The sequence below is a fragment of the Aegilops tauschii genome, chromosome 2 (genome assembly GCF_002575655.3).
Source record: "Aegilops tauschii subsp. strangulata cultivar AL8/78 chromosome 2, Aet v6.0, whole genome shotgun sequence".
In the NCBI taxonomy this organism is placed as follows: Eukaryota; Viridiplantae; Streptophyta; class Magnoliopsida; order Poales; family Poaceae; genus Aegilops; species Aegilops tauschii.
Window position 1 is genome coordinate 606,650,232 of NC_053036.3, and position 16,351 is coordinate 606,666,582.

A 16,351-nucleotide genomic window follows, 5' to 3' on the forward strand; every position below is an offset into this window, starting at 1 on the left:
TCAACGAACATAAAATGAACCAATACATCTATTGGTTGCCAATATGATCCCACGCGTGCTCAACCAAGTCATTTTGAAGATCCAAATGAGTGTGCCAATCATGCAGCTCACGACCAATGCGGCCACCACAAGATCTTCATCATCCGACGACGAATCGTCCGATGAACAAATGAAATGATGGAAGAAAAACTCATCTCTACTGTCCATACCTTTGTGGGCAAAGTGTTGAACACCTTGCGGGCGTGGTGGCAAAGAGGCCGCGATGATCACCTCGACGCAGCAGGGGTGGTTGGCGGCCGGCTACTGGCCGCTCTGGAGCTCTCGTCGGAAGCTACCGCGGCCGCCGTGGTACGTCGCCGGCGGTCGTATCCCCTCTGCCACGGGCTACGACGGCGATGGTCAAACCTCCTCCGGTCGACGGCCAAAACTACGGCGAAAGCGCGGGCGTGTTGGCGACCATGTCGAGACATGGTTTGATATGGACGGCCGTGGCCTGCGCAGTGAGGAGACGGCCGGAGAATAGCGGCGGCGCCGGCAGGGGGGGGGGGGCTGTGGTGGAGGGGGTGTAGGCGTTGGTGAAGGAAATATGCCCTAGAGGCAATAATAAAGTATTATATATTTCCTTATATCATGATAAATGTTTATTATTCATGCTAGAATTGTATTAACCGGAAACATAATACATGTGTGAATACATAGACAAACAGAGTGTCACTAGTATGCCTCTACTTGACTAGCTCGTTGATCAAAGATGGTTAAGTTTCCTAGCCATTGACATGGGTTGTCATTTGATTAACGAGATCACATCATTAGGAGAATGATGTGATTGAATTGACCCATTCCGTTAGCTTAGCACTCGATCGTTTAGTATGTTGCTGTTGCTTTCTTCATGACTTATACATGTTCCTATGACTATGAGATTATGCAACTCCCGTTTACCGGAGGAACACTTTGTGTGCTACCAAACGTCACAACGTAAATGGGTGATTATAAAGGTGCTCTACAGGTGTCTCCAAAGGTACTTGTTGGGTTGGCGTATTTCGAGATTAGGATTTGTCATTCCGATTGTCGGAGAGGTATCTCTGGGCCCACTCAGTAATACACATCACTATAAGCCTTGCAAGCATTGTGACTAATGAGTTAGTTGCGGGATGATGTATTACGGAACGAGTAAAGAGACTTGCCGGTAATGAGATTAAACTAGGTATCGAGATACCGATGATCGAATCTCGGGCAAGTAACATACCAATGACAAAGGGAACAACGTATGTTGTTATGCGGTCTGACCGATAAAGATCTTCGTAGAATATGTGGGAGCCAATATGAGCATCCAGGTTCCGCTATTGGTTATTGACCGGAGAGGTGTCTCGGTCATGTCTACATAGTTCTCGAACCCATAGGGTCCGCACGCTTAACGTTACGATGACGATTATATTATGAGTTTATGTGTTTTGATGTACCGAAGGAGTTAGGAGTCCCGGATGAGATCGGGGACATGACGAGGAGTCTCGAAATGGCCGAGACGTAAAGATCGATATATTGGACGACTATATTCGGACTTCGGAAAGGTTCCGAGTGATTCGGGTATTTTTCGGAGTACCGGAGAGTTACGGGAATTCGTATTGGCCCTTAATGGGCCATACGGGAAATGAGAGAAAGGCCCCAAAGGGTGGCCGCACCCCTCCCCATGGACTAGTCCGAATTGGACTAGGGAGAGGGGGCGCCCCCTTCCTTCTTTCTCCTTCTCCCTTCCCTTCTCCTATTCCTACAAGGAAAGGAGGAGTCCTACTCCCGGTGGGAGTAGGACCCCCCTTGGCACGCCCTCCTCCTTGCTCCTTTATATACGGGGGCAGGGGGCACCCCAGGAACACAACAATTGATCCTTTGAGATCTCTTAGCCGTGTGCGGTGCCCCCCTCCACCATATTACACCTCGATAATACCGTTGCGGAGCTTAGGCGAAGCCCTGCGTCGGTGGAACATCATCATCGTCACCACGCCGTCGTGCTGACGAAACTCTCCCTCAACACTCGGCTGGATCGGAGTTCGAGGGACGTCATCGAGCTGAATGTGTGCTGAACTCGGAGGTGCCGTGCGTTCGGTACTTGATCGGTCGGATCGTGAAGACGTACGACTACATCAACCGCGTTATTATAACGCTTCCGCTGTCGGTCTACGAGGGTACGTGGACAACACTCTCCCCTCTCGTTGTTATGCATCACCATGATCTTGCGTGTGCGTAGGAATTTTTTTAAAATTATTACGTTCCCCAACAGTGGTATCAGAGCCTGGTTTTATGCATTGATGCTATGCATGAGTAGAACACAAGTGAGTTGTGGGCGATATAAGTCATACTGCTTACCAGCATGTGATACTTTGGTTCAGCGGTATTGTGAGATGAAGCGGCCCGGACCGACATTACGCGTACGCTTACGCGAGACTGGTTTCACCGTTGCGAGCACTCGTTGCTTAAAGGTGACCGGCGGGTGTCTGTTTCTCTCACTTTAGTTGAACCGAGTGTGGCTACGCCCGGTCCTTGCGAAGGTTAAAACAACACCAACTTGACAAACTATCGTTGTGGTTTTGATGCGTAGATAAGAACGGTTCTTGCTAAGCCCGGAGCAGCCACGTAAAACTTGCAACAACAAAATAGAGGACGTCTAACTTGTTTTTGCAGGGCATGTTGTGATGTGATATGGTCAAGACATGATGTGATATAATTTGTTGTATGAGATGATCATGTTTTGTAACCGAGTTATCGGCAACTGGCAGGAGCCATATGGTTGTCGCTTTATTGTATGAAATGCAATCGCCATGTAATAGTTTTACTTTATCACTAAGCGGTAGCGATAGTCGTAAAAGCAATAAGTTGGCGAGACGACAACAATACTACGATGGAGATCAAGGTGTCGCGCCGGTGACGATGGTGATCATGACGGTGCTTCGGAGATGGAGATCACAAGCACGGTGCTTCGGAGATGGAGATCACAAGCACAAGATGATGATGGTCATATCATATCACTTATATTGATTGCATGTGATGTTAATCCTTTATGCATCTTATCTTGCTTTGTTTGACGATAGCATTATAAGATGATCCTTCACTAAATTATCAAAGTATAAGTGTTCTCCCTGAGTATGCACCGTTGCGAAAGTTCTTCGTGCTGAGACACCACGTGATGATCGGGTGTGATAGGCTCTACGTTCAAATACAACGGGTGCAAAACAGTTGCACATGCGGAATACTCAGGTTAAACTTGACGAGCCTAGCATATGCAGATATGGCCTCGGAACACGGAGAACGAAAGGTCGAGCGTGAATCATATAGTAGATATGATCAACATAGTGATGTTCACCATTGAAACTACTCCATCTCACGTGATGATCGGACATGGTTTAGTTGATATGGATCACGTGATCACTTAGAGGATTAGAGGGATGTCTATCTAAGTGGGAGTTCTTAAGTAATATGATTAATTGAACTTGAATTTATCATGAACTTAGTCCTGATAGTATTTTGCAAATTATGTTATAGATCAATAGCTCGCGTTGTTGCTTCCCTGTGTATATTTTTGATATGTTCCTAGAGAAAAATTATGTTGAAAGATGTTAGTAGCAAAGATGCGGATTGGATCCGTGATCTGAGGATTATCCTCATTGCTGCACAAAAAAGTTATGTCCTTGATGCACCGCTAAGTGACAGACCTATTGCAGGAGCAGATACAGACGTTATGAACGTTTGGCTAGCTCAATATGATGACTACTTGATAGTTTAGTGCACCATGCTTAACGGCTTAGAATCGGGACTTCAAAGACGTTTTGAACGTCATGGACCATATGAGATGTTCCAGGAGTTGAAGTTAATATTTCAAGCAAATACCAGAGTTGAGAGATATGAAGTCTCCAACAAGTTCTATAGCTAAAAGATGGAGGAGAATCGCTCAACTAGTGAGCATGTGCTCAGATTGTCTGGGTACTACAATCGCTTGAATCAAATGGGAGTTAATCTTCCAGATAAAATAGTGATTGACAGAATTCTCTAGTCACCATCACCAAGTTAGTAGAACTTCGTGATGAACTATAGTATGCAAGGGATGACGAAAGTAATTCCCGAGCTCTTCGTGATGCTGAAATCGACGAAGGTAGAAATCAAGAAAAACATCAAGTGTTGATGGTTGACGAGACCACTAGTTTCAAGAAAAGGGCAAAGGAAAGAAGGGGAACTTCAAGAAGAACGGCAAGCAAGTTGCTGCTCAAGTGAAGAAGCCTGAGTCTGGTCCTAAGCCTGAGACTAAGTGCTTCTACTGCAAAGGGACTGGTCACTGGAAGCGGAACTGCCCCAACTATTTGGTGGATAAGAAGGATGGCAAAGTGAACAAAGGTATATTGGATATACATGTTATTTATGTGTACTTTACTAGTGTTTATAGCAACCCCTCGGTATTTGATACTGGTTCAGTTGCTAAAGTAGTAACTCGAAACGGGAGTTGCAGAATAAACAGAGACTAGTAAAAGGAGAGGTGACGATGTGTGTTGGAAGTAGTTCCAAGATTGATATGATCATCATCGCACACTCCCTGTACTTTCGGGATTAGTGTTGAAACTAAATAAGTGTTATTTGGTGTTTGTGTTGAGCATGAATATGATTTGATCATGTTTATTGCAATACAGTTATTCATTTAAGTTAGAGAACAATTGTTGTTCTGTTTACATGAATAAAAACCTTCTATGGTCATACACACCAACGAAAATGGTTTGTTGGATCTCGATCGTAGTGATACACATAATCATAATATTGAAGCCAAAAGATGCAAAGTTAATAATGATAGTGCAAATTATTTGTGGCACTGCCGTTTAGGTCATATCGGTGTAAAGCGCATGAAGAAACTCCATACTGATGGACTTTTGGAACCACTTGATTATGAATCACTTGGTACTTGCGAACCGTGCCTCATGGGCAAGATGACTAAAACACCGTTCTCTGGAACTATGGAGAGAGCAACAGATTTGTTGGAAATCATACATACAGATGTATGTGGTCCGATGAATGTTGAGGCTCGTGGCGGATATCGTTATTTTCTCACCTTCACAGATGATTTAAGCAGATATGGGTATATCTACTTAATGAAACATAAGTCTGAAACATTTGAAAAGTTCAAAGAATTTCAGAGTGAAGTTGAAAATCATCGTAACAAGAAAATAAAGTTTCTACGATCAGATCGTGGAGGAGAATATTTGAGTTACGAGTTTGGTCTACATTTGAAACAATGCGGAATAGTTTCGCAACTCACGCCACCCGGAACACCACAGCGTAATGGTGTGTCCGAACGTCGTAATCGCACTTTACTAGATATGGTGCGATCTATGATGTCTCTTACTGATTTACCGCTATCGTTTTGGGGTTATGCTTTAGAGACGGCTGCATTCACGTTAAATAGGGCACCACCGTTGAGACGACGCCTTATGAACTGTGGTTTGGCAAGAAACCAAAGTTGTCGTTTCTTAAAGTTTGGGGCTGCGATGCTTATGTGAAGAAACTTCAACCTGATAAGCTCGAACCCAAATCGGAGAAATGTGTCTTCATAGGATACCCAAAGGAGACTGTTGGGTATACCTTCTATCACAGATCCGAAGGCAAAACTTTTGTTGCTAAATTCGGAAATTTTCTAGAGAAGGAATTTCTCTCGAAAGAAGTGAGTGGGAGGAAAGTAGAACTTGATGAGGTAACTATACCTGCTCCCTTATTGGAAAGTAATTCATCACAGAAACCAGTTTCTGAGACACCTACACCAATTAGTGAGGAAGTTAATGATGATGATCATGAAACTTTAGATCAAGTTATTACTGAACCTCGTAGATCAACCAGAGTAAGATCCGCACCAGAGTGGTACGGTAATCCTGTTCTGGAAGTTATGTTACTAGACCATGACGAACCTACGAACTATGAAGAAGCGATGGTGAGCCCAGATTCCGCAAAATGGCTTGAGGCCATGAAATCTGAGATGGGATCCATGTATGAGAACAAAGTATGGACTTTGGTTGACTTGCCCAATGATCGGCAAGCCATTGAAAATAAATGGATCTTCAAGAAGAAGACTGACGCTGATGGTAATGTTATTGTCTACAAAGCTAGAATTGTCGCAAAAGGTTTTTGACAAGTTCAAGGTGTTGACTACGATGAGAGTTTCTCACTCGTATCTATGCTTAAATCTGTCTGAATCATGTTAGCAATTGCCGCATTTTATGAAATCTGGCAAATGGATAAACAAAACTGCATTCCTTAATGGATTTATTAAAGAAGAGTTGTATATGATGCAACTAGAAGGTTTTGTCAATCCTAAAGGTGCTAACAAAATATGCAAGCTCCAGCGATCCATCTATGGACTGGTGCAAGCATCTCGGAGTTGGAATATACACTTTGATAAGTTGATCAAAGGATATAGTGTTATACAGACTTGCGGTGAAGCCTGTATTTACAAGAAAGTGAGTGGGAGCACTACAGCATTTCTGATAAGTATATGTGAATGACATATTGTTGATCGGAGTCTTTGAAAGGAGTTTTTCAAAAGAAAGACCTCGGTGAAGCTGCTTACATATTGAGCATCAAGATCTATAGAGATAGACCAAGACGCTTGATAAGTTTTTTCAATGAGTACATACCTTAACAAAATTTTGAAGTAGTTCAAAATAGAACAGTCAAAGAAAGAGTTCTTGCCAGTGTTACAAGGTGTGAAATTGAGTAAGACTCAAAGCCCGACCACGGCAGAAGATAGAAAGAGAATGAAAGTCATTCCCTATGCCTTGGCCATAGGTTCTATAAAGTATGCCATGCTGTGTACCAGATCTATTGTATACCCTACACTGATTTTGAAAAGGGAGTACAATAGTGATCTAGGAGTAGATCACTGGACAATGGTCAAAATTATCCTTAGTGGAATAAGGATATGTTTCTCGATTATGGAAGTGACAAAAGGTTCGTCGTAAAGGGTTACGTCGATGCAAGTTTTGACACTAATCTAGATGACTCTAAGTCTCGGTCTAGATACATATTGAAAGTGGGAGCAATTAGCTAGAGTAGCTCCGTGCAGAGCATTGTAGACATAGAAATTTGCAAAATACTTACGGATCTGAATGTGACAGACCCGTTGACTAAAATTATCTCACAATCAAAACATGATCACACCTTAGTACTCTTTGGGTGTTAATCACATAGCGATGTGAACTAGATTATTGACTCTAGTAAACCCTTTGAGTGTTGGTCACATAGAGATGTGAACTATGGGTGTTAATCACATGGTGATGTGAATTATTGATGTTAAATCACATGGCGATGTGAACTAGATTATTGACTCTAGTGCAAGTGGGAGACTGAAGGAAATATGCCCTAGAGGCAATAATAAAGTATTATATATTTCCTTATATCATGATAAATGTTTATTATTCATGCTAGAATTGTATTAACCGGAAACATAATACGTGTGTGAATACATAGACAAACAGAGTGTCACTAGTATGCCTCTACTTGACTAGCTCGTTGATCAAAGATGGTTAAGTTTCCTAGCTATTGACATGGGTTGTCATTTGATTAACGAGATCACATCATTAGGAGAATGATGTGATTGAATTGACCCATTCCGTTACCTTAGCACTCGATCGTTTAGTATGTTGCTATTGCTTTCTTCATGACTTATACATGTTCCTATGACTATGAGATTATGCAACTCCCGTTTACCGGAGGAACACTTTGTGTGCTACCAAACGTCACAACGTAAATGGGTGATTATAAAGGTGCTCTACAGGTGTCTCCAAAGGTACTTGTTGGGTTGGCGTATTTCGAGATTAGGATTTGTCACTCCGATTGTCGGAGAGGTATCTCTGGGCCCACTCAGTAATACACATCACTATAAGCCTTGCAAGCATTGTGACTAATGAGTTAGTTGCGGGATGATGTATTACGGAACGAGTAAAGAGACTTGCCGGTAACGAGATTAAACTAGGTATCGAGATACCGATGATCGAATCTCGGGCAAGTAACATACCGATGACAAAGGGAACAACGTATGTTGTTATGCGGTCTGACCGATAAAGATCTTCGTAGAATATGTGGGAGCCAATATGAGCATCCAGGTTCCGCTATTGGTTATTGACCGGAGAGGTGTCTCGGTCATGTCTACATAGTTCTCGAACCCGTAGGGTCCGCACGCTTAACGTTACGATGACGGTTATATTATGAGTTTATGTGTTTTGATGTACCGAAGGAGTTCGGAGTCCCGGATGAGATCAGGGACATGACGAGGAGTCTCGAAATGGCCGAGACGTAAAGATCGATATATTGGACGACTATATTCGGACTTCGGAAAGGTTCCGAGTGATTCGGGTATTTTTCGGAGTACCGGAGAGTTACGGGAATTCGTATTGGCCCTTAATGGGCCATACGGGAAATGAGAGAAAGGCCCCAAAGGGTGGCCGCACCCTTCCGCATGGACTAGTCCGAATTGGACTAGGGAGAGGGGGCGCCCCCTTCCTTCTTTCTCCTTCTCCCTTCCCTTCTCCTATTCCAACAAGGAAAGGAGGAGTCCTACTCCCGGTGGGAGTACGACCCCCCCCCTTGGCGCGCCCTCCTCCTTGGCCGGCGGCCTCCCCCTTGCTCCTTTATATACGGGGGCAGGGGGCACCCCAGAAACACAACAATTGATCCTTTGAGATCTCTTAGCCGTGTGCGGTGCCCCCCTCCACCATATTACACCTCGATAATACCGTTGCGGAGCTTAGGCGAAGCCCTGCGTCGGTGGAACATCATCATCGTCACCACGCCGTCGTGCTGACGAAACTCTCCCTCAACACTCGGCTGGATCGGAGTTCAAGGGACGTCATCGAGCTGAACGTGTGCTGAACTCGGAGGTGCCGTGCGTTCGGTACTTGAAGACGTACGACTACATCAACCGCATTATTATAACGCTTCCGCTGTCGGTCTACGAGGGTACGTGGACAACACTCTCCCTTCTCGTTGTTATGCATCACCATGATCTTGCGTGTGCGTAGGAATTTTTTTAAAATTACCACGTTCCCCAACAGTTGGAAGCGAAGGTACTGCTAGTGTCCCCGACAGGCGGGCCACGGGAGGACAAGGGCGTGCGGCGAGCTCGTCCGCGTGATGTACGTTTCACCCCAAACTCGGCGCAAGTTTGGGCCGGGGATGGGTCGAAAACGGACGGAATCCGGACATTTGTCCGTTTGGGGCCGCGGTTGGGCCGCACTATTCGTCCGTTCTACCTCAAACGGACGCACCCGGACAAGATGGGGTCGCGCGGTAGAATTGGCCTTAGGGCCGTCGGTGTCCTCGGCGGCTGGGCCGGCGACGAGGTGGACGACTCTGGAGGTTGGGGCTGGCGGTTTCGTCGGCGACCGGGACAGCCGACGTGCTGGACGAGCGCGTAGGTTCGCCGGTGCTTGGAAAGGACGAGCCAGATCGTCCGGGCCGTCGGGAGAGCAGCGTTGGCGCCTAGGCGGAAGGGATTGGAACAGATTGAGGTTGTGATGTTTTCCATTGTCCCGTGGGCCCTTTTGCAAATGAGAAATCCGGAGGCGGGCGGTTTAGTGGAAAAATACATTCAGATGAGGAGACACACACGATCTTGATCGAACGAGCAACGATGAGCGGATGCAGGGATGCACGATGGATGCCGGATTCACCTGATACGCCGCCATTCTTAAGTCTTACAATACTTCACCTTCTTCTCAAACTATCAAACTTGCGGCTGGATGCTGTGAAAACCCGGAAAATCCTGTTGTCCTATGAAACTACATAACATACAAGTAAGGTGGAGTCCAGCAGCATGGAGCCGCATCATATTCTACTTCTCGCCAGTACGCAAATGCAAGTGGCTTGTCAATTGCAACAGATGTGCCAAGCTATGTAGAGTTTTCTTTGCTTTGGTTTGCTCCAACATCTCAAATTTAATAGTAGAGTTTTTCTCTCTAGGAGTTCAATTCACTTCCTATGGCAAGAACCAAAACAACTTTCTTGTTAGATTATATAGATGGAGCAAGTGTAAGACAGAAGAAATTGTTCAATTCATTTTTTTTTGAAACGGAGGCAAAAGATTTGCCTCATATATTAAATAAGGAGAGGAGAGTTTGTTACAACACACACCCCAGAATACAGCATAACAATTATTCTCGCAATAGAAAAGACCCTAACTTCTTTGCCCCGGCGGTGATCCAAAGGTTTGCCTCGTCGATGATGGTGTTGAGTAGAGTTGGCGGAGGCTTGCTCTTATGCCGGAACACTCTTGCGTTTCTCTCATTCCAAATGACCCACGACACAAGCATGGTGATCGAGGCCTTCGCTTTTCGGTTGGTGGTGCCCACGGCGCTCATGCTCGCCCACCATGTCTTGACTGAGTCGAAGGAGCTCCACGCCGACGTGTCCATGTCGTGTATGAGAAATTTCTGAATAACCAAATGCCAAAGCCTCAACGTGAAGCGGCATCTGAAGAATAGATGTGTTCCACATTCTTGCACTCCCCTGCACAAGGGGCAAGGGCCACAATTTGGCCAACCCCGCTTAGCCAGTCTATCGGCGGTCCAAATTCTATCTTGCAGTGCGAGCCAAGCAAAGAACTTGACCTTCGGTGGGGCCCAAGGCTTCCAAACCATTTGGTCCATGGGGGAGAGGACCAAACCCAAAAATTGTGCCCTGTAAGCAGAGGCCGCAGAGTAATGCCCAGAGTCCGCGTGTTTCCATACTATGTCGTCCTCAGCAAGCTCATCAAGATCCACCTCATGCAAAAGCATCCAAAGGGTGAAGAATTGTGCTACGTGTTCGGTGGAAACAACCGCAGGTGGCCTGATTTTGAGGATCCACGCGTTTTCCTTGAGGGCCTCCCGTACCTTCCAATGTTTCCGCGATGAAGACTCGTAGATGAGAGGAGCAATGTCCTTGGGCTTGCGCCCAAGAAGCCAAGGGGATTCCCAGAAGGGTGTCTTCGCCCCATTCCCGACCTTGATTGTGGTGCTAGCATAGAAGAAGTTGAGATCTTCCTCATCACACGGGTTACCTCTCCCAACCCACAATTTTGTTGGCTCCTTCCATTCATACCAAGGCCACCGCAGTCTCAAGGCCCGCGCGAACTTATTGGTGTTTAGGACCCCAAGCCCACCATAAGCAAGCGGCTGACAAACAATGTCCCAATTGACCTTGCATTTTCCCCGGTTGTCTTATCTGACCCAGACCACAGGAAGGCCCTCTCAAGCTTGTCGATGTTTTGGAGGATGGTGGGCTGTATGTCAAGCGGCGTGATGAAGTAGATCACTTGGGAAGCGAGCACCGACTTGACAAGAGCCGCGCGCCCAATGGTGGTGATGTTCTGGCCCTCATATGTTGTCAATCTGCTTGCCACCTTGTCCACAAGGAATTGCAAGTCAACGATCTTTAGCTTCCACACAGAGAGTGGTAGGCCCAAATATCGTAGTGGGAAGGAGGCCCTAACAGCCGGCAGCCCTTGGGTGATTTGCCCCAAGTCAAGGTTACCGCACCGAATCGGAACCATCGAGCTCTTGTGGAAATTGGTGCACAGACCGGTGACATCCCCAAAGCCTCTCAGAATAGTCGCAAGGTTGTCCACATCACTTTTAATCGGAGCTACAAACACGGCTGCGTCGTCCGCATAGAGGGAGGTACGCACCATGACACCTCTTCCTCGGAGCTTATGAAGCAGCCCCTTTTTTGTCGCTATGTCGAGGATACGCTGTAGGGGGTCAATAGCTATGACAAACAAGAGTGGAGAGACGGGGTCCCCTTGGCGTAGCCCCTGGCCGTGCTTGATGGGAGCACCAGGTACTCCATTCAAGAGGATCCTCGAAGATGAGGAACATAGGAGTGCCGCAATCCACTCTCGAAATTTGCTTGGGAAACCTCGTCTCCGAAGGAGGTCAAGCAAATACTCCCATTTGACAGAGTCAAAGGCCTTGCGAATGTCCAACTTGAATAACAGGGAGGGGGTCTTGCTCTTGTGAAGGCGCCGCGCGAGGTTTCGAACATACATGAAGTTGTCGTGGATGCTCCGTGTTTTGATGAAAGCACTTTGAGTGTTGGAAACGAGGGTGGACATATGCGGTCCAAGCCTTATGGAGAGCACTTTTGCAATGATCTTGGCGATTCCATGAATGGGACTGATGGGTCTATAATCGACGATGCTCTCCGCCCCATCCTTCTTGGGAAGCAGCACAACATTCGCAGAATTGAGCCAGTGAAGATTTGTTGTGTGGAGGGAGTCAAAGCATTGAATCACCCTCATCAGGTCGTGCTTGATGATGCCCCAACACTTCTTGAAGAAGAGGTCGGTGAAGCCATCCGGCCCAGGCGCCTTGTCGCTAGGCATGCTATTTATTGCCTCGATGACCTCCTCCTCGGAGAAGGGAGAATCAAGCTCCTGTAGGTCATGCGACTCCAGGTTAAGTTCCTCCCAATTGAAGTCCTTTGTGCTTGCACTTCCCCTTTTCATTATATGCGAGAAATGGTCGTGAATTATTTTTTCCTTGGCGTTGTGCTCGGTCACCCATCCTTGATCATTCATGATACGGTGAATGTGGTTTTTCCTCCTTCGCGCATTAACCCGGCGATGAAAGAACTTTGTGTTGGCATCACCTTCTTTGATGTTTGCAATTCTGGCACATTGCTTCTTGCGTGCTTTCTCGAGCACAGCCAGGCTTATGACCCTTCTCTTGAGCCTAGCCCGAAGGTCGAGCTCCTCGGGGGAGAGCAGCCTTCTCTCCTAAGCACAACGATTGTTCAATTCATGTGTACAATGTGGTAGCTCCTTCACTCGCGCGTACTTGTCAGTTCATCCATCTGTCATGAGTATCTACTGTGCATTCTTGAAACATGCCAACAGAATACCTCGCCGATAGGAAGATCGATCATCGATGCATGAAAATCTGGCGGAATCCCATGCTCTCCAACACTGGGTACCGCTACATTTCCCAGAAGCATACAAGTAGCGTGGAGTTCACCTCATTCATGTATAAGTGGAGGGAGGGAGCACGCATATACAAAGAAGAAGTTAACTTCCATTCATGTATACAATGTGCCAGCTCCGTCACGCTCATCTAGCTACTTTTTCGGTTCATCCCACTGCCGTGATTAATAGTACTTCCTCCGTCCCAAAATATGTGTCTTAAATTTAGTACAACTTTATATTAAAGCTAGTACAAATTTAAGACATTTATTTTGGGATGATGGGAGGGACCCGATGATGGGAGTACTATTCAGTCAATTTGAAAGAAAGAAAACTAGTGTTCAGTCGAGATCATACAAATTATGCGCCTAGCTGAGTCAGCTACACAGCCATTCTTGAACTTGAAGCATGACATGCATTAATATGTTTCATGAAAGTTTCTTTCTTAGCTTTTTTCCCTTTTCTCCTTCTTCTTTGTAACATACTTTTTATATTAATGAAAATTACCGTAGGACTAAACTATTGTTCTACGGTGTGATGTTAAAAAAATGATGATTCTAGACTTCTAGTAGTACTGATTTGGTATTGTAGATTTTGATACACTTTAATATATATATTTTGTGAGGCATACTAGAAAAGTTTGGCTTTGAAACAAAAAAATGAGCGCGCTTTACATAAGAAAAGAAGCGGCGAGGGTATGTTCTGATAAATTTCTGCCATGTTCATTCTTCATGATTATTTTGTCGACTGGATTTGTTTTGAGTCTTGAGTCGAGTGAGAGATCCTAGTAGGACCCACTATTTTTGTCTTATCTCTTGTGTTTATGTTTCGAGTGCGCACGTCTCTCTAACAATAAAACTGGAATCTTTCCTAGATCCCGGTTCACCATACCGTGAAGTACATCATTGGATCCTTGTAGCAAACAAATCAAAATATCTAGGTTCGATCGTGAATTCATGATTTTTTTTCAAAACGGAGGCAAAAGATTTGCATCATCTATTAAATAAGAGAGAGTAGATTAGAGTTTTACAGCGACCACCTCAAACACGGCATGCGAACTACTCACGAAATACAATAGGCCCTAGTTTCTTTGCACCAGCTGTAACCCAAAGCTTGGCCTCCTCAAGGATTGTGTTAAGAAGAATAGGCAGCGGAGCACTTTTGTGTCGGAACACCCTAGCATTACGTTCATTCCAGATGGTCCAGGAGACGAGGAGGGTGAGGGAGGCCAAGGCACTCCTGTTGGGGACGTGGCTCCCAGTACCATCTTCCCACCAATCCAGGACGGAGTCATGAAGATGCCATCCGGAGGTGTCAATGTGATGAAGGCCAAGCTTGGCCGCGAGAGACCTCCAAAGCCGAATAGTGAAGCGACACTTGAAGAGAAGATGAGCACCCGTTTCCTGCTCCCTAGAGCAAAGAGGGCACAGACCGCAGTTGGCCCACCCGCGCCTCTCCAGGCGGTCCGCAGTCCAGATCTTATCTTGAATAGCCAACGAAGCAAATAATTTGATCTTCGGAGGAGCCCAAACTTTCCAAACCATGCGATCCATTGGGGACAAGGTTAAGCCAAGAAACTGCGCTTTATAAGCACTGGCTGCCGAGTACATCCCATCATTGGAATGCTTCCAGGTGATGGCGTCCTCCCGATGCTCCTCAAGATGGACGTCATCCAAAAGCATCCAAAGAGTGAAAAACTCTCGAATGTGGTCTCCGGTGACGACAGTGTTGTAGCTGATTTTGAAGATCCAAGCGTCCTCTCTAAGAGCCTCCCTAACCTTTCAATTCTTCCTCCTAGAGGCCTCATAGATGTGCGGGGCGATCTCCTTGGGCTTACGGCCAAGGAGCCAAGGAGAATCCCAGAAAGGCGTTTTGGCTCTGTTGCCAGAGTAATGGTGGTGGAGGCATAAAAGAAGCTGAGATCGTCCTCCGTACAAGGGTTGCCAAAACCAACCCACAATCTGCGGGGCTCCTTCCATTAGTACCAAGGCCACCTAAGGCGAAGGGCACGCGCAAATTTTTCAGAGTTAAGCACCCCAAGGCCACCATACTCCTTCGGCCTACAAACCGTGTCCCACTTCACTTTGCACTTGGCACCCGTAGTCTTGTCAGCACCTGACCAGAGGAAAGCCCGTTCAATCTTGGTCAGACTCTGAAGAGTGCTTTGAGACACGACGAGCGGCGTGATTGAGAACACCGCTTGGGAGCAAAGGACTGACTTGACAAGGGTCGTGCGCCCCATAGTTGTGATGTTTTGGCCTTCCCAAGTAACTAATTTGTCGGCCGCCTTGTCTTCGAGATACTGGAAATCCACCCGCTTGAGTTGCCAGACCGAGAGCGGGAGGCCTAAGTATTTGACCGGGAAGGACGCACGGGTGGCCGGTAAGTTCCCAAGGATGGGCTCAAGATGAATGTGGGCGCACCTAATAAGCATGACCGAGCTCTTCTGAAAGTTGCAACTGAGGCCCGTAACCTCGCCAAAGCCTTGCAAGATCGCTACAAGGTTGTCAATGTCCTGCTTGAAAGGAGCCACAAAGACGGCCGCATCATCAGCATAAAGCGAAGTCCGCATCTCGGCTCCCCGGCCCCGGACCTTGCGAAGGAGACGTTTCCTTGTTGCCAACTCAAGGATTTTCTGAAGCGGGTCGATCGCAATTGTCGTGGTTTTGTCACGGCAGATGTCCTAGAGAAAGGACTTAGTGGTGGAGCCATCGCTACAGGTTAACTTAAAGGGGTTAAAGCGGACAAGGGACGCAAGAGAGTTTTTATACTAGTTCGGCCCCTTACGATGAAGGTAAAAGCTTACGTCTAGTTGTGATGGAATTGCTGGGGTTTTGATGACCAAGGAGCGAATACGCTTTGCCTGGGCCTCGAGTTGTTGTCTGTTGTTCTTGAACCGCCGCCGGGTCGTCCCCTTATATACATAGGTTGACGCCCGTCGGTGTACAGAATCCCGAGCCGGCTCATAATCGTGTCCGGCTCGGTCTCTGCTACTTCTATCTTACAACACAAGTTTACATATCAATGCCGGTTTACGTCTACAAGCCTTAAACCGGCTTTGGGCCCTGGGCCTCCATAAAGCGTCACTGTCTATCTTCATGGACTTCAGATACAGATGAATTACTTATGGGGTTAACCCGGCCTCTCCTGGCCGGTTTACACCCAGTAGTAATATCCCCAACATTAGGCTCCAGATTGATTTGAACTGGTTCATGTCAATCCTCAATACTTAAGAAATTTTCTTCTTCAACATCTTCACATGATCTTGTAAACCGCCGTGACATCATCTTCTAGGATCATGGTAAACAGCCGTGACGTCACCTGTTATTTAAAACTGTGTATAATCCACCCTCATTAATGAGCCTCCGACAATTGAGGCGACAGCTCTGCCTC

At 46.3% G+C, this 16,351-nt stretch overlaps 1 protein-coding gene across 1 annotated transcript; it reads right to left on the minus strand.

The window, feature by feature from the left end:
- Window positions 1–10,172: 10,172 nt before the first annotated feature.
- On the minus strand, window positions 10,173–15,530 carry LOC141041334 (uncharacterized). The gene is made up of 3 exons (XM_073507472.1): window positions 15,027–15,530; window positions 11,199–12,775; window positions 10,173–11,016 (listed from the first exon to the last, which is right to left on the minus strand). The coding sequence occupies exons 1-3, from the start codon at window positions 15,528–15,530 to the stop codon at window positions 10,173–10,175; spliced, it is 2,925 nt and encodes a 974-aa protein (XP_073363573.1).
- Between the last annotated feature and the right edge of the window lie 821 nt (window positions 15,531–16,351).